Source organism: Thalassophryne amazonica, chromosome 9 (genome assembly GCF_902500255.1).
Source record: "Thalassophryne amazonica chromosome 9, fThaAma1.1, whole genome shotgun sequence".
In the NCBI taxonomy this organism is placed as follows: domain Eukaryota; kingdom Metazoa; phylum Chordata; class Actinopteri; order Batrachoidiformes; family Batrachoididae; genus Thalassophryne; species Thalassophryne amazonica.
In genome coordinates this window covers 22,878,858-22,896,932 of record NC_047111.1, presented here as the reverse complement: position 1 = coordinate 22,896,932, position 18,075 = coordinate 22,878,858, and the positions used below count along the sequence as shown (strand labels likewise).

At 38.9% G+C, this 18,075-nt stretch overlaps 1 protein-coding gene across 2 annotated transcripts; it reads right to left on the bottom strand.

The window, feature by feature from the left end:
* Positions 1 to 8,036: 8,036 nt before the first annotated feature.
* Positions 8,037 to 15,952, bottom strand: banf1 (BAF nuclear assembly factor 1). 2 transcript variants are annotated; one of them, XM_034177763.1, is made up of 3 exons: positions 15,825 to 15,952; positions 12,911 to 13,072; positions 8,037 to 9,303 (listed from the first exon to the last, which is right to left on the bottom strand). In XM_034177763.1, exons 2-3 carry the CDS (start codon positions 13,034 to 13,036, stop codon positions 9,157 to 9,159), a joined length of 273 nt encoding a protein of 90 aa, XP_034033654.1. In that variant the 5' UTR covers positions 13,037 to 13,072; positions 15,825 to 15,952; the 3' UTR covers positions 8,037 to 9,156. The 2 variants fall into 2 exon arrangements, with proteins under 2 accessions (XP_034033654.1, XP_034033655.1); XM_034177764.1 differs by having other exon boundaries at positions 15,811 to 15,916.
* Positions 15,953 to 18,075: the final 2,123 nt, after the last annotated feature.

Here is an 18,075-nt window from a genome sequence, read left to right as displayed (position 1 = left end):
ATTAAAATACATAGTAGGAAGTTGATTATATGTTGTTTAAAGGTGTTTTAGTGAAAAACCCCTATTTTGGTGGCCATTTAGGATAACTGGCTTGAGGCCAGTTTTTATTTGTGGGAACATCCTGATTGTGTTTTGGGGTCATCTAAGGAACCTAAAAAAGTTGGTTTGGTTTAGTTCTGGGGTGGGGGGAGGAATGCCAAGGTAGTGGTCGTAGCTCCCCTAGTATAATACTGATGTTTGTAAGTATTACCACAGCAGTCACATCGCCATAGAGCAGATATGAATCAGATCTCTGGCCACTTACATATGGACACATATACAATAACTGGCTCAAACTGAATGAGTAAAATATATATATATATATATATATATATATATATATATATATATATATATATATATATATATATATATATATATATTGCATGTATACAATTCAGACTGATCCTGTAGGAACCCAAGGAGTTGAAGAAATTTTAAGATGTGACTTCATTCCCACTAGTTCCACTTCCTGCAGATATTAGTGATCCATGAGTTAAACAGGTGTGGATAAACTTTGTCAGAAAATACTGAGGTTGCTTGTGGACTGGGGCAGAAAGAGGCAGATCAAAGTTCCCACAAATAATTTACAGATACATTGCAGGCTTTCTAAACAGCATATTCTCTGTATCGTCTCTCAGACGACAAACAGTAATACCCCAAGTTGATGATAATCTTTTGGCTCAGTCAAAAATAGTTTTAGGTAATTTCAGTCAGTAATGTGAATGCAGCCACACAATGTCATGATTCCTTACATTTTTTTTAAAGGGCTTTAAGAACTTCAGCTTTTGTTTGTTGTTTTGAACTGACCTGTCATACATTACACCAGTTTAGAATTTCAGACAACTTTGCCCAATCAAAAGGATAAATAAATCTATTTTGTGCAACAGCCAAGTAACTGCTTAATATTTGTTTGGACTAACACTTGGCAGCAAAACTTCTTAAAACAACGTTGAACACACAGTTCATTAGTTAAGATTAACGGTCAACTTTGCATTTCATTTGCACCGACGTTTCTCAAATCATGTCTAATCAGCCAGTAGTGGCCTCTGTGACCAGCAGACCTAGGCTCTGGCAATGAAATACTGTTAAGCTCATTTCAAGCCACATATTGCAGCAGATAACAGAATATTTACAGAGGAATCCTTCAAATGGTGATACAAGCACCAAATTTGGCAAAAGTACACCTTAGATATTACTCTTCTGAAAAAAACCCGAACTTGAATGTTCAATAGGTGGCCATGTACGGGTCAATTGAAGAATTACATAGGGGTCAAAATATAAAAATGCTCCAGTCATATTGAAAATTATACATTATTTGTCTGATCGTAAAGATTCCAAAAAGGTATAGTTTGGACTATCTATGACTGAATTCTATAGAGTTGTGGGGTAAAAACAACAAGAATGGTGACAAAGTTCAGTTTCAGTTTGTACAGGGGTCAAAAGTTAGAGTTGCTCCAGTTTTGTTCAAAGGTGATGCAGATTATTGGTTGCGTTAATGGGGCTTCAAAAAGTCATAGTTTGCACCATGTGTCATGCTTAGTTATCATGTTACAGGGTAACATGTCATGTCATAGAACTCAATGGATGTCAACATTATTTGACCTTTATTTTAGAGACCAAGCATTCAACACAGTCAAAACTATTCCATTTATTAATCCAAGTAGCTCAATCAACAATTTGCACCATTTTTTATTAAAATTGAAGCAACTTTACATTTTGACCCCTGTACAAACTGAAATTGATCTTTGTCACCATTCTTAAGGTTTTTACCCCATAACTTGATAACATTGTCATAGATAGTTCAAACTATACCTTTTTGGAATCTTTATGATCAGACAAATAATGTGGTATAGTTTTCAATATGATGGGAGCATTTTTATATTTTAACCCCCGTGTAATTCTTCAATTGACCCCTACGTAGCCGCCTATTGAAAATTCAGGTGGCCCGTCGTTTTTTTCAAAAGAGTAATGTCTAAGGAGAATTTGTGCTGGATTTGGTGCTTATATCACAATGTGAAGTATTGTTTCAGTTATTTGCTGCACTAACATGGAAGCGTTTTAACTTCCATGTTAGTGCAGTGAACTAATGAACTAATTCATGCATTTATTTCCTCTAGGCTGGACTATTGTAATTCATTATTATCAGGTTGTCCTAAAAGTTCCCTAAAAAGCCTTCAGTTAATTCAAAATGCTGCAGCTAGAGTACTAACGGGGACTAGAAGGAGAGAGCATATCTCACCCATATTGGCCTCTCTTCATTGGCTTCCTGTTAATTCTAGAATAGAATTTAAAATTCTTCTTCTTACTTATAAGGTTTTGAATAATCAGGTCCCATCTTATCTTAGGGACCTCGTAGTACCATATCACCCCAATAGAGCGCTTCCCTCTCAGACTGCAGGCTTACTTGTAGTTCCTAGGGTTTGTAAGAGTAGAATGGGAGGCAGAGCCTTCAGCTTTCAGGCTCCTCTCCTGTGGAACCAGCTCCCGATTCGGATCAGGGAGACAGACACCCTCTCTACTTTTAAGATTAGGCTTAAAACTTTCCTTTTTGCTAAAGCTTATAGTTAGGGCTGGATCAGGTGACCCTGAACCATCCCTTAGTTATGCTGCTATAGACGTAGACTGCTGGGGGGTTCCCATGATGCACTGTTTCTTTCTCTTTTTGCTCTGTATGCACCACTCTGCATTTAATCATTAGTGATTGGTCTCTGCTCCCCTCCACAGCATGTCTTTTTCCTGGTTCTCTCCCTCAGCCCCAACCAGTCCCAGCAGAAGACTGCCCCTCCCTGAGCCTGGTTCTGCTGGAGGTTTCTTCCTGTTAAAATGGAGTTTTTCCTTCCCACTGTTGCCAAGTGCTTGCTCACAGGGGGTCGTTTTGACCGTTGGGGTTTTACATAATTATTGTATGGCCTTGCCTTACAATATAAAGCGCCTTGGGGCAACTGTTTGTTGTGATTTGGCGCTATATAAAAAAAAAATTGATTGATTGATTGAAGTGTGACCACACTCACAAAGATAATTCCCTGCAACAAACGGATGTGTCCAGCCGATGGCAGTGTTCAGCTGTTTGCAGACAGGTCTACAGGGTGCATGCCTAGGCTTTACCACAGCCAAAGTAAATACTGAACCTTTAACCCCATTATTTACTTCAACAAACCAGGTCATAGTGCAGCAGATAAATACATATACCATTTTGTGATGCAAGCACCAAATTTGACACAATGGTCCAGTGCCCAATTTACAGTTGTGGAGGCCCCTGCAGTACGCGCGACCTAACATAACACATTAGTAACAGAACTCGAAAATGAAATTTTGCTGAAAAACATTTTATTCTATACAAACACACATATCACTTACAAAACCTAAATCAAAACTCTTCTAGCTTTACGTTTAGAAAAATCAGCCACAATGTGTTCAAAGTCTATCTCCCTCATGACATCCTATTCTACTATGTTCATGATGGTTAGCTGGTTTAATTTCTCTTGTCCAAGGGATGTTCGCAGCCTGTTCTTAATTAATTTCAATTTACTGAAAGAACGTTCACCACTGCAATTACTGATCATTAGAACCAGATATATTCTCAGTAACACATCCACATTTGGGAAAGTGCAGTGAACATCTTTTTCCCATAATAATTTATAAAAGAGGAGCTCTTTCAACACAGTGCTCTCTAAGGCAGCATTGTCAATGAATAATTTGATAAATTCTGCAAACTGGATAAGTTCCATGGATAGGCAGGTCTCCAAATCACCAGGATATACCTGCAATAGCTTCTTTGTAGCCTCAGCTGAGTCTGCTGTGTCAAGCCTATGCAAGAAACCAAAGAGATCAGTTACTTTGCCATATGCTTGCAGTTTTTGATTGAGACAGATTATGAGTTTATCTATCACAGGCAGGAAACTTTCCACTTTAAACTTTTGTGATGGTGACATTTCTGCCTCAGCTCCATGGCCATAGTCTAATGGGTTTAGCCCCACATTTCACTTACGGACTCTGGAAGAGGATTGACTGTATGTTGTGCAGCCAGATAGCTTACTGCCTTCAGCTTCATAATTGCTGAATGCATTTTGTCTGTCTTCAACAAAGGCTCTCAATGACTGTAATGCAGCAACAGCATTGTTCAGATCCAGTGTTGCACTCTGAAGGGTCTGACTGGTTCCAGCAAATCTATTGAGAATTTCATTCCAGAAGACACAATATATCCCAGTTTCCAGTTTCAGCATTTCATCAAGAAGACCTTTGCTCTCAAATCTTGTCTTATCCGCTTCCTGTTGGTGTTCTGCTAGTTTCTGCAAAGCATCAACAAATGCTGAATATCCATTGGCAAGAGCTTTTGTGGCATCTGCCCTGCAGGACCAGCGAGTAGTTGTCACATATTTTGGCAATGTAGGTGGCTGAGACTGGTGTGACTGTTCTGATTTCAGTGAGTGGAGAGCATCCTTGAGTATTTCATACCGATGTGTAGATGAAGTGAAAAATGTATAGAGTTTCTCAAGGAAATCAAAAAACATAGCTGCAGGACAACATTCAGCTGCAGCCTGGCCTACCAGATTTAGTGAGTGACCCATACAGGGTATCCAGAATGCCAACTCATTTTCAGTTGCAACTTTTTCTTGGAGGCCATTATACATGCCACTCATTGCAGATGCATTATCATATGACTGACCTCTACAATTTTGTATATCAATGTTGTGTGCATTTAGAAAGTCCTGCAGGCCATTAAATATGTCTTGGGCTTTGTGATTCTGATTTGGCATGAATGTGACAAATCTTTCAACAGGCTCTGTTTGCTCCATGTAGCAAAATATTAATGTCAGTTGATCAATGTGGCTTTCATCAGGGGTTGAGTCAAGGGATATAGAGTAGTATTTTGATTTCTTAATGCGAGTGATTATTTCACTCAATACTTTATTACCCATCACCTCAGTCAGCTCGTTGCATATTGTGGAAGACAAATAACTTGAATGGCCAGTCCCCTTTCCACCAAACGTCCGTAAATGCTCTTTCAGAAAATCATCATACTCTGCCAAAAGCTCCAGTATGGCCAAGTAGTTGCCATTGTGGGGTGAACCAATATCTTCATTGCCTCCATGAAGGGCTAATCCTCTCTCACATATGAACTTTATTACACTGACTAGTCGTTGCAGAAGACGATGCCAGTAACGTTCCTCATCCACAGCTTGCTTTTCCAAGTCATGGTCAATTCTGCGTACCCCTTTGGTCAGTTTTGCCAGTTCAATTATACATCTTACGTGGTCGTGTGAAGTCTCATGCTCTGCCAGCTTTGTGCTGGCATGCTTCCAATCTGTGAACCCATAGAATGTGAGTGATATTTTTGCTGCATTCATAATTCTACATGCAAAGCAGTAGACTTTTCCCGTACTAGGTGAAAAACAAAGCCACGTACGATGCACAGTTTCCCTGTTTTGGTTGCACCTTACAAACATTCCAGGTGTACACTTGCGAGTGACAATACCAGATTGCTGTCTTGCTGAATACATCTCCAATGTTTCTTTCTCACAGTGCTGCAATTCAGCCGATCCTTTACTTATCTAATATTTGACACTGGCTTCAGACAGCTGTTGTGGCCATTTCCCTATGTCATTATGTATTTCATTGGAAGGGTGCGAAGGCACTGACGGAAAATCAGCATTCTGTCTGAATCAAGCACCTCTGGTGCTGGTGGTACATGCATGGATTCTTCACTATCTTTACTGTCTGGCATATCTGTTAGTAATTGTGTTGGTTCTTCCACAGTTGTTTGCTCTGATGATGTGGCCATGGATGAAGGCTTAGATGAAGTACCCATGAAATCTGTCATTTTTGACATTTTTGATAATAGTTCTGATTCCCTTTTCTTCTTCTCTTTGGCCAGCTTTCTCTTTGTACTAGCCCCACTTTGAAAAGTCCTAAAACCCTTGTGTCTGTCTTGCTGCTGGCTTCCACTCATGCTGATAAAAAGAAATGGGAATTACTGATTTTTGGTGTTACTCGATGAATAACACCAGAAGCTATTACCGTTTTGAAGCTATTACGGTGAAACTGTTACATTTGGTGTAACTTGTAAGATGTAATATTGCGAATTGGTAATGTCATCGACACATTGAATGGTCCTTCTTGGTCTTCTTTTTGCAAAAAAGTCATTAAGACACTTGTTTTCAAGATGGCGCCGAGAAACGCGCGTTATCATATATTTGCACAATCTTGGTTTATTTCAATGTTGTACCTGTTAAATATTGTACTATGGACTAGAAGGGGATTTGAAATTATCATGTAATATTTAATGCTTTTTCAATGGATTGTGTTTCTAATAAGTGTGCCTGCATGCTGTTGAATGTGTGATCATGTTTGGGGAGTGAGAGTTTAGTAGTAGAGGTAGTACTTTTGCTTTTAAAGTCAGCCATGTCCACTGGATGAGCACTCATCCTCACTGCTTGCCTAACTCTTATCTGTGGGTCCATGTAGTTGCTTGTGTACGGTAAGGGCCACACCACAGTAAACCACATTGGCTTGTGGTGTGAACTATGTAAGGGTAGCACATGGAGATTCTGCTCCCACATCAGCGCATGAAGACTGGAAACTTCCAGAATGGTCTGTTGAGCAGATGAAGCAATGACTTCAACATTTTACCCCGCCAAAAAAATAAAGTTTTGTGTGGCTAGTGGCTTTTTTGAAGAAAAGGACTATAGCAAATTTGGTGCTTTTATCATCAAGAGATCTCTGATCTTATAAGCCATTGAGTAAGTCAACCTGCGGGTTATTACATGAACAATTTGTTTCCTGTGCAAACAGTTTAATTTACTTTTCAGAGACATGCACGTCATTTTCACAAATCAGTTCCATTTCCTAAGGCATTTAAAATAGGTGTCAAGATCATCTTTGTGCTTTTACCAGACAAGGTTGTGAGTCTTGACCTGAGGTTTTCTACTGCAGGTTAATAAATCAGACTTCATTACTAGGACTTACAATTTAACACTTTAGCCTGAAACTGGTTGTTTATCTCTGTTCTACAGAGACTGGCATTGGGAGTATTTGCTTAGTGTAAGAACAATCCCATCATAGTGGCTTCTTGGCATTTATTTGTTTTTGGATTTTTTTATTTTTTTTTTTAATGCCCAACATTTAAAACAACCGGCCACTTTATTTCCAACAATGTAAGACTTTGGAGCTTTGAAAATTAATACTGGAGTATCAGCCCTGAAATAAAATATCCTGACATCCTGCCTTTTCATTTCAGCTGTGATTTTATTTTACATGAATTTTAAGGACTGCTATGAGGGAACATCCAATATGACACACTAAAGAACGGGTCCATCTCCAGCGGAGTTATATAGACGGTAAAAGATTAGATACTCGAAATTTACAATACACCAAACTAAATATGACACTTAAATATTAATTAAGGCATTTTATATTTCAAAATTAGACAATCACAACACTGAGCTCATTGTGATGACTTTCTGGTGTATGACTTAAAAAAAAAAAAAAATCTGCACATTGGAAACATTCATTTTTCTGTTGATACAAATTAAAGATAATTCTATGAAGAATTGCATTGAGGGGTAGGAAGGATTTCTTCTGCACTCAAGGGATGGTTTTGGTTTGAAAAACCTTAAAATGTCTTATTTTTCCTCCTTTCATTTTCATGCAATAAATTGTGATTTGACATTTCCCAGCTTACATACAAACATTCTTGGACTGTTCCTTTTTTTTCTCTCTTCAAACTTATACCTAGATGCCGATTGTGTTCTTCATTAAATCAAATTAGTCCATAAACGATACGAAAATTAAACACGAGGTTCTTCACAACTTACTGAAGCCAAAAGCAGTGTTTCTTCACTTTTATTTTGTGTGATTGACAGCCCCAGATATCTTTTTTAAAACAATAATGATGACGAAAACAGGGAGAAAACAAACCAAAAAAAAAAAAAAAAAAAGCCAGAAAACATGTCAGATACAGTAATGTCTGTCAAATGAATATGACAAATGAATACATAAATGACTTTCTGATGGCTGACCAATCAAATCATTTCAGAACTTGTCCCAGGTAATGTGACCCATTTTTTAAAAAGATGGAATCTGCAGATATGCACAAAAATGTATCATTTAATGCAGCAGACCCATTTGTACAGATTTCCATAAGCAATAATAATATAAATCACATGCAAATTCCAAAACAGTTGGTTCCCCATTTTATAGCATAAAGTGTCAAAGAGTGAAAACTTCTCTCAAAATCTACTCCAGTGAAAGCAACGATCACAACCATATAACCCGGCAGAAGTCAGTCACTATTTTTTGTTGCATAGGCAACTTCCACATGTTCTCATGGAAAATACTTCAATCGCTAAATGGGGGGAAAAAAAAAAAAAAAAAGACTGATTTTGTGATACAAAAATACAGCATTACAACTTTCCAAAGGCTTTAAAACTGAACGGGTGCACACTGAAGAGTCTGCATACAATTTTTTTTTCTGAATTATAGTGGTAACGTGTTACTTTTCACAGACGGATTGTGATTTAACATCCATCAAAATGCTTTGAGATTAAAACCTTCAAGTCACACAACAACCCAGCAATGGTCAAAATAATGAGGTGACATTCCCAGTGTCTGAAAATACAATGAACAAGCAATAAAATGAACCTAAAGCAGAAACCACATGCATTATTCCAATAACTGTGGAGAAGAGTGTTTAGAACGGGAACAACTTTCTCTAGAAAAGTAGGCAGGTTCAATCAGCTCAAATAATTCTTTGAAACCAGATCTGCAAACTGTAAGAAATGGAATTCTGAGACTATCAGCTTCTTCAAAAGAAGCGTATTGCCCAGTCTGCATCATTTTGCCAGGGGAAGAAGGTTGCCATTGACAAATTTAGATACACTGGCTGATGAACAAGGCATGCGATTTCCATACTGGATTTACACCAACAGGTTTAAATATCCTTTAAAAACATTAAGTGTCAGTGTGGACAGTGCGAGATCCTACATACAGTCGGGCTGAGTTGAACAATCACGGAAGAGGTAAACACCATTTCTGACTTCCAAAAAAAAAAAAAAAAAAAAAAAAAAAAAAAGTAGAAAACAAACCTGTGTGTGTGTGTGTGTGAGTGAGAGAGATTTATAGGAAGGCGTCACACCATTCTTTAAGACAGCCGAAGCAGTCGCGCTGTTGTTTGGCATTTGCACCGCAAGTGTCCTTCAGCCAGTCGCAGAAAAGTTCCTCGTCTTTCTTCAGCACCAGATACTGCCCGAGAACGACGTACGCCTGCAGCATTGGATGTGAACAACAAGAAACTGAATTAAGAACAGATTTACTGCAATCTCCTCGTCTCAAAACCCACAATTACTTTTAAATTAGACCTGCATTTAAATAAATGTGGTCAGATCTAAGAAAGAAATAGCTGATACGTACGTATTTATAAGACCCTTATGAATGCAGTAAAGTAAATCTGCAAGCCCAAATTTGTAATTCAGCGGAAAAATCTTTGTTTAAAAATGACAAATTTGCAGCTAAAATTTGGCCCTCCGTGAAAACTGTTTGTACATCCGGGACATTGCAGTGACGTGAGGGATAAGACAGAGCACTCGCGCCTTCAGTCCAATCCTGCATTGAAATTGATTTTATCTGTTAGTAATGTTACTGTTATACACATCCTGTTTTCAACATCCAAAAGTAAGCTGCAATGAATGCGAGATATAGCTCTGCATGCTCACATCAGTGGCGACATCGACAGCAGGCGAAATTCCTCCCCGACGCCTTGCTCTCACTGCCTCCGATACGCTTACCGAGTCTGCGAGGTCGGTAAACACCGCAGCAGGCCACTCACACCGCCCCCGTGTCTGCTGTGCAGCCGGCACCACCTCCCCGTCTACTAAATGGAGGTGCGGCCAACTTGGCAACAAGTCCAGAGACTACGCTCGCTGTTTTGATGCAGAGCGGCTGGTGACACCTGTTGCCCGCAAGGACAGACTTCTTGCGGAAAAATCCGTAGTGCCGCACGGTCTCGGTAATCGCAGCCTCAGAGCTCTGTGGCCGCTGAGAGAGGTTTGTATCTTTTTAATGACTTGGATTCTTTGCGGGTCCCACATCCATACCCCGCGATGGTAACACCGGAGGCTAAAGACAGTAGATTTTTAATGCGACACCACTCAATCAAATGGGCGTATGGAAAAAGTCCCCAAAAATCATTTTCAAGCAAAAAGAAAAGAAATGTGTACTCACCAAGACAATATGAAGACAATATAGTTTTAAAAAAGTTGATTCTTCCGTATAAGACAATAAAAAGGTGCTTTTGTAAGAGATGCAAACTGATGTAAATCCACAAATTACAGTTGGCGTGCAATGCATGCTGGGATTAGGGCTGTCACAATTAGGAATTTCTGGAGACGATTAATTGTCAGGCAAATAATTGCGATTGACGATTATATTGTCTATTTTTCTTTTTTCCCTTCTTTATATTCTACTATCATAGTATGATTATACAACTTTGGAAGAACGTTTGGCTTTTGTGAGTGGAGAAACTGGGAATAGTGCAACATTTTTATTTTTATCTTCATTTTACTTATAGTCCCAACTTTTTATGATTTGTGGTTGTTTCTGTTGAATTTCTGAGATTACAGAACTGCTATAAAGAACAGTGTGAACATTTTATTGTGTTTTATAACTTTGTGGAGCAAATACCAAACTCTTATAAAGAAGAAAAAAAAAACACCTGGACATGTTCAGGAAAACTGATATAAACTTAACAGAACAATGCAGGCTGATTACACTCCCCATGTTTTTTTATTTTTTTTGTATAAATAAATCAGAATACAATAAGAGGCAACTCACTTTGAAATAATTCAAACATATAGCTGCAGCTTAATAACTTTGAAAAACAACAGAAATCAGCAGTTTGTATTTTTATTCTGACTCCAGTTCATTTTCGTGTGATGAAGTCATCCTTTTTTTCCCTCATCTGTCACATTGTGTGCTTGAACACTACATCTTGAACAAATACATACCTTTGGAAAATAAACACCTGTTAAAGTTCAGCTTTTTGTGATCTGTGCCTCTGCACAGCTTCTCCACAGCAGGGTTTTTTAAACCTGTGTGTGTAATTTTTGCTCAGTTCATTAATATATTCTCCTTTTTAAGGATGTTTTAAGGATATCTGACCGTTTATTTCATCTCGGGATCTCATAAATTCAGTATAAGAAGCGCACATGGTGTGAACAGGTCGGTGCCATCAGAACCACATGTGTAGAGAAAGTACAGAGAGTAAAGGCAGCCCCACGGTTTGGTTTTTTTGTTTTAGTTGTGATTTTTTTTTTTTTTACGTTCACTCGGGTTAAAATCCTCTCTCTACTCTGCGCTCGCTGTCTTAAGTGCACTGATGGTTCACAGGAGAACGTAATGTCTCGTGCCTCCGTTCAGGAATCTCACTCCCTCACCTGCTCTCCCTCGCAGTCTATAGCGAGTTGACTCCGTGCGCGCGCAAGCACATACATACAGCTCCTTCGGTAAACTACCCATTTTAAACGGCTTTGAATAAGACGGCCACTGTTTTAATCGGCCGTCTTATTCAAAATTTGAACGCCCAAATGACGGCAGGATGGCTGCCTGAAACTATAAATTGAGAGGAAAAACAAAGACTTAAATAAAATAAATGACAACTACTAAATTAGTTGTTAATGACTTCAATCGTCAACGTAGTCATGACTAGTCGGCTAGTCGTGGCAGCCCTACTTAAAACCGAAATGCATCCACAGCGGTGCCGTGGTACGTGGCTTTGGAACCAGAACCTCCTCACGCGCCGTGTTATTATCCGAGCCTCGCTAACCATCCGAACAAGACGAGAGGAAAACCGAGTGAGTCAGGCAGCGAGGTCGCGTGTGGCTGCTGCTGCACGATGACGTCAGATTCTGAGTCGTTTTATGCAACTTTGTGGATAAAATAAGTCATTCATGGTAATCACAATTATGAAAAATATTCGCGAATATGAAAAATAATCGCAATTGGTGAATACTGTAATAACTGTGACTGCCCTAGCTGGGACAGGGTCTTCTCTTTGACGTCTCAGCAACGTCCCGGATGTGATAACAGTTTTGTGGAGGGCTAAATTTTAGATGTAAATTTGTCATTTTTAAACAAAGATTTCTCCGTTGAATGACAGATCTGGGCTTGCAAATTTACTTTACTACATTCAGAAGGATCTTATGTGTAAATATGTCATTTTTTGGTCCAAAGATCTGACTGATTTATTTCAATGCAGGCCTACTTTAAAAATGTCTGAATGAATATTAAGCAGTTTTCCATGGTACAAGTAATTGTGGAAAACTTAGAAAATTCTGAAATACTGAAAAGCTCCCAAAGGAACCTTTAAACACAGTAGAAAATATTCCCCTTTGAGTGAAATTGCACGCTTGACAGACTGAATACAGTGACAGTGCGTGGATCTGTACATATTCCATTAATGTTTCGCAATAAAAAGGCAAGTTCTGTTACTGAGGTTTTTCGATGCGCTTTTAAAACTTAATGCATCAAAGTCGCGGGACGTACTGAAATATGAATCTCTCCATCCCATAGTTGATGTGCCGGGTCAGTTTCTTTTTGTCAGTTATCAGCTGTTATAAGCACCAACACCAATTTATCTGTGAGTAGCTTACATCCCACGAGCTCGGTGCATGGCAGCAGCCCGATATCGCTGTATGAATGGGTGAATGTGAGGCATCAATGTAAAGCACTCTGACCATAAAAGTGCTATATAAATGCAGTCCATTTATCACTGACGGTCTGGAACTGAGATTCAGATTTAAACAACCACAGTAACAGCAGTTTTGTGTATCATGCTTATGTTGCATAAAAACTGAAAGAATCTAATCTGTGTCACCTTGTCAAAACCTTTTTCCGTCAGTCTGCTGCCAAGAGTGTCTCCGATGCCGGCGAGAGCGTCCACATTCTTTTCACCCATTGGCTCAGCCACAAAGTCTCTATGTTTTTTTGATGTTGATGACATGGCTGCTTCGTCTGCGATCACAGATCAGTCACTGTGCTGCATGCAAAAATACCAAGAAATGGAAATACATCAGAAAATATTATTGAAGAAAATGCAACTACTGAACATATCTTTATATTTGATTGTTTGAAAAAAATGAATCACTTTTTGTGTGTGTGTGTGTGTGGGGGGGGGGGTTGCTGGGTTCAAGAAGGCCTCCCACACCCATTTCCTGTGAACATTTCCAGAAATTCTGGCAGGGTTTTATCTGACTACATTATGTGAGGGAAGCAAGCAGGACCAGCTGTGCACGTGGTAGCCAATTTGCTGCTTTAACGATTCCGATAAGCTCCCTGCACTTTCCAGAATGCACCGCAACATCAGCAAAGTTCTGGCATTTCAAAGCTATGTACACCATGTTGTTATGATGATGACACATTCTCCCAAGTTGAGAGGGTTATCTAGAGAAGGCGTCACACCTGTGATGAACTTCTGCTGTGCCCCGATGTTGTCTCGTTGTCCATACTTCACGAGGTCTGTTTACATTGTGCCCTAAACCACAACTCTGCTGAAACCGACCTCTCGCACAAGTTACGGACCACAAGATGGCGCAAGAATCACAACTGTAAAACAGTAAACAGGCTTCATTCCCCTGACAACCAATGGATAGATACTATGACCACTCAGACCAGAGCCCATGTTTCAGCCAACTGCTCAGAGCTCCTGCCTCCAATGCCAGAGTTGTGAGTTCGCATCCCATAGGGAGCAAATTGGAGGAGTCAAACAACACAACACAGACGAGAGAGAGTACAGCCACTACGCATAAACAATCACATACTCAGACTTCAAGGCATTTAAGATCAAACTGGGAAGAATTTCAACCTCCCTCGTGCAGACGGTGTGCAAAGACTAATCTGTTAACAGGGCTGCCAAATTGAAAATCATGGCACACCAACACACTGGTGGCCGCTCAGACATTGAGGTACTGCCCACCACTGAGTACAACAACGTGAAAGACGGTTAATGAGTAGCAGATATTTCATGTTAACATTGAAAAGCCCTTTTTGATCTATATTTTAGCTTATGAAAGGCCACTTCTAGCAGGACTTTGACCTTGAAAATTTTTCCATTTGTGGTAAACATTTGTGGAATTGGAAACTAGTTTTGGCAGAGGTTTGCACTCTAGTACGGTCCTGAAGAGAAGTTACATGCGGCGGGTCGAGAGAGCTGTCAGACTTTAACACCTGACACACACACACCAGCAACACCCTCCTCCAGCTTAAAAAAAAAAACCAAAAAAAAAAAACGCATTTCGATTACCTCCGCCAATATTATACAAATACAGATGGTTTCCCAGTTCCGGATCACCTTTTTTAAAGTCCCGCTATAAGGAGCCATAATGCAACTGAATGTCCTTTATTGTGTATTGGGTATCTGGATGTTATGGTTTCCCAGTTCCGGATCACCTTTTTTAAAGTCCCGCTATAAGGAGCCATAATGCAACTGAATGTCCTTTATTGTGTATTGGGTATCTGGATGTTATTTAGCTGAAAAAGTCTGGGTGGAGTAGCGCTTGTACTTAAAGTGTGAAGCCACGTTAAGTGTGGTGCAAACATTTGCCAGAAATGGATCACTTCTGCCAGTTCCGGATCACGACACTCTGTCACTTTGGGGGCATTCCTGGCATCTGGCTGGAGCCCTTCTAATGCAGAATGATACACACTGTGCCCGAGAATGTGTTTTGAACACAAAACGATAGAAATTATACTTATTAAACGAGAATTTACTTCGTTTCGAAAGGCGCCGTTATACGTTTTACGAGCAAAAAATGAAGTGTGGAGGTGAGATTTCTCCCGAATTAAAAAGTAAAAGCCCCCACATTCATGCCCATCCGTGATGTCGAGATGACCCCCAAAGTACACAAGGCTCCCAACTACAGACACGAGGCTGCTGCTTAAATTATCCGCAACCGGCAAATTTTCGCGTCGGAGATAAATGCGCGCAGCAATTAAACAGCAACACATAACACACTGACATTTTCTACCTAATTAAGTATGTATTTTCCCACTCTAGAACCAAAAACACCGAATGGCTAACTCAGCTTTGCTACGTTTTAGAGATCGTTATTTTAAAACTTGCAGGAATGAGCGAGTCAGAAAAAACGCGCACACCGCATACACCGGGATTTTGATTCCTCTGCTGATCAAAAGGATGGCTGGATCAGATCGAGCTTGTGGTCGTTTGTAGACAAAACATCAATCTTTACATTGGTACCAAGTATTAGCTTATTCGTGCTGATTACGAGAAACGGCGGCGCAAAAACTACAGCAGTGATCCGGAACTGGGCAAGTGACTGTATAATGCACTTCTATGAACCTTGAATTTGAAATAAACTGACTGAATTGCCGTCTGCAATGAGTTTAAACAGCACATTATATAAATTAAGTACTCTCAAAAATCAAAATGCTTTGTTATTAAAACCTTTCAGCGCCTGTAGCTACAAATTCGCGCCGAACAGCTTTCATCGCTAACATGCTAAGTAACACCAAACCTGTCGTCCATAACTAGCCGATGACTCACTGGTGGCCACTGCTACAAGAGTGAACTCACTTTATTTGGAACACACATAAATAAATCTGTGAAGCTGGCATGAGGTCAGTTAGCTTAGCATTTAGGCGCCCTTCCTGTTAAGCTACATACTAAAGTTAGCTTCTCGCTAACTCTGCCGCTCGTTATTAACTATACTAACATCGTTGTGTATTTGGCATATTTATAGAAATACTTCCAGCACGTACCGTGACTAACTCACCTTTCAAGGGACTCTTCAGACTGTTAATTAAAAAAAACACCGACAACGGGCAAATTCAAAGGAGCAAATGTTCATAGATTTCGATTACTGACACTGGTTACCATCTTCCTCTGAGTTTTATTGGCGAGTTGCAACAAACTTAAAGTGCATTACCGCCACCTACTGGATTGGAGTGTGGCTCAAAAGAGTTGTCTGGAAAACAAACTAAATTCTGCGTATTTTATCAGCCGTTTCCCTCCACAAAAATATATGCGTTAACCGGACAATTGACAGTTTCTCATTTTCCTGACTATGAATGGTTCGTAAACCATATATGCTGTGTCAATTTGGTTATTATGACTATAATGCATAATACTTCATAATTCATTTTAATGTGGAAAGAATAATTATACAAATTTGTATATATTGACATAACAAAAACACGAAAAAATACATTAAAACCTGGTGGTGCTACTATAATACAAATCATAATTTCTTTTAAAAGCATTCGCACTTGGGGAGGAAACCACATACCAAGGCATAGTGCAGCAGCTAAGAGAATATTTAGAGCAAAATCATGCAACTGGTGATACAAGCACCAAAGTTGGCACAAATACTCAGACATTAGTCTTTTGAACAAACTGACTAGCCACTTGAATTTTCAATAGGAGGCCAGGTAGGGGTCAAAATTAAAAAAATGCTCAAATCATTTTGAAAACTACACCACATTATTTGTATGATTGTAAAGATTCCAAAAAGGTATAGTTTGGACTATCTATGAGGATCAGGAGTTATGGAGTAAAAACAGCAAAAATGGTGACAAAGGTCAGTTTCAGTTTGTACAGGGGTCAAAAGTTAAAGTTGCTCCAATTTTGGTAAAAAAAATTATGCAAATTATTAGTTGAGTTAACAGGGTTTTAAAAAGTAATAGTTTGGACCATGTATCATGCTTAGTTATCATGTTACAGGGTAACATATGTCACATGTCATAGAATCCAACGGACGTTGACCTTGTTTGACCTTTACTTTGGAGACCAAACATTCAACACAAAACTATTCCATTTATTAATCCTATTAGCTGGAATCTTTACGATAAGCCAAATAATGTGGTGTAGTTTTCAAAATGATTTGAGCATTTTTAATTTTGACCCCTGTGTAATTCTTTAATTGACCCCTACCTAGATGCCTATTGAAAATTCAAGTGGCCAGTCGTTTTTTTTTTTTCAAAAGAGTAATGTCTAAGGAGTATTTGTACCAACTTTGGTGCTTGTATCACCATTTGCACGATTGTTTCAGTTATCTGCTGCACTAAAACTATTCCATAACACAATAGCTCTATTGTTGAAATAATTATTTTATTCAATCTAGACCTTTCAACCTCAAGACTCAGCCCATGGCCTCTAAGACCAGTATATCTTCTCCTTTCAAAGAAAATTTCAAAATTAATATTTTCATATCTGTGTAAGATTTTGTACATTTCAATTAAATCACCTCTAGTGTGTTTATCTTCTAAAGTAGTTAAACTGGGTCCAGCAAGTCTATCTCTATAGGACATACGTTGCAACTCTTTGAACCTTTTCCAATACATTTATATCTTTCTGAAGATTTGGTGTCCAAGTCTGTACACAATATTCAAGGTGGGGCCGTACAAAACTCTTGTATAATAGAAGAAAAGATTCTTTATTAATGTAAAACAAGGGTCTTTTAGTCATGCCAAATATACTTAGCTGCTGACACAGCTATGTGCTTTGAAAAGAACAAATTATTTGAAATTAAGATGCCAAGATCTCTTTCCTCTGTAGTAGTCTGTTTTTTTTTCCTTTCATAACAGTCGTAAAAGGGATTTTTCTTTCCCATATAAAGGACTTTACATTTTTGTTAATTGAAACCCAACAGCCAATTCTCAGAGCATTCAATAAGATTATTAATATTCAATTTATTTGAAAGGGACCATGTGTAATTAAAACATAAATGTTACCATTTGATGCACTGCACCAGAGTTAGCCTTAGTCTAATTTACATCTGCAGTCCCTGATCACAAATAAATGACACATATAAAGTCATCAAATATCATGAATAAATACAACCAAGATATGGTTCATATCATGTTTAGTAGAGAAGCTAGAGTCTTCAACTGGACTGGGTTGCTTGACGTGACGACGTTTCGCTTCAAATCGCAGAAGCTTCCACAGCTAAATTCTTGCTATGGTAGTCTGACTTCTGTCTTGACTCTTGTAGAGAAGAATAACAGAAGCCAGCAAAAGATGGAGTT

What these genes read in the sequence shown, in the direction of transcription:
- banf1 (XM_034177763.1), bottom strand. Translation starts at nt 13,036, where the DNA reads ATGTCATCAACATCAAAAAAACATAGAGACTTTGTGGCTGAGCCAATG. An exon ending in CGGAAAAAGGTTTTGACAAG is followed by an intron (nt 9,304 to 12,910) that starts GTGACACAGATT and finishes CCAATGCTGCAG; the next exon opens with GCGTACGTCGTTCTCGGGCA.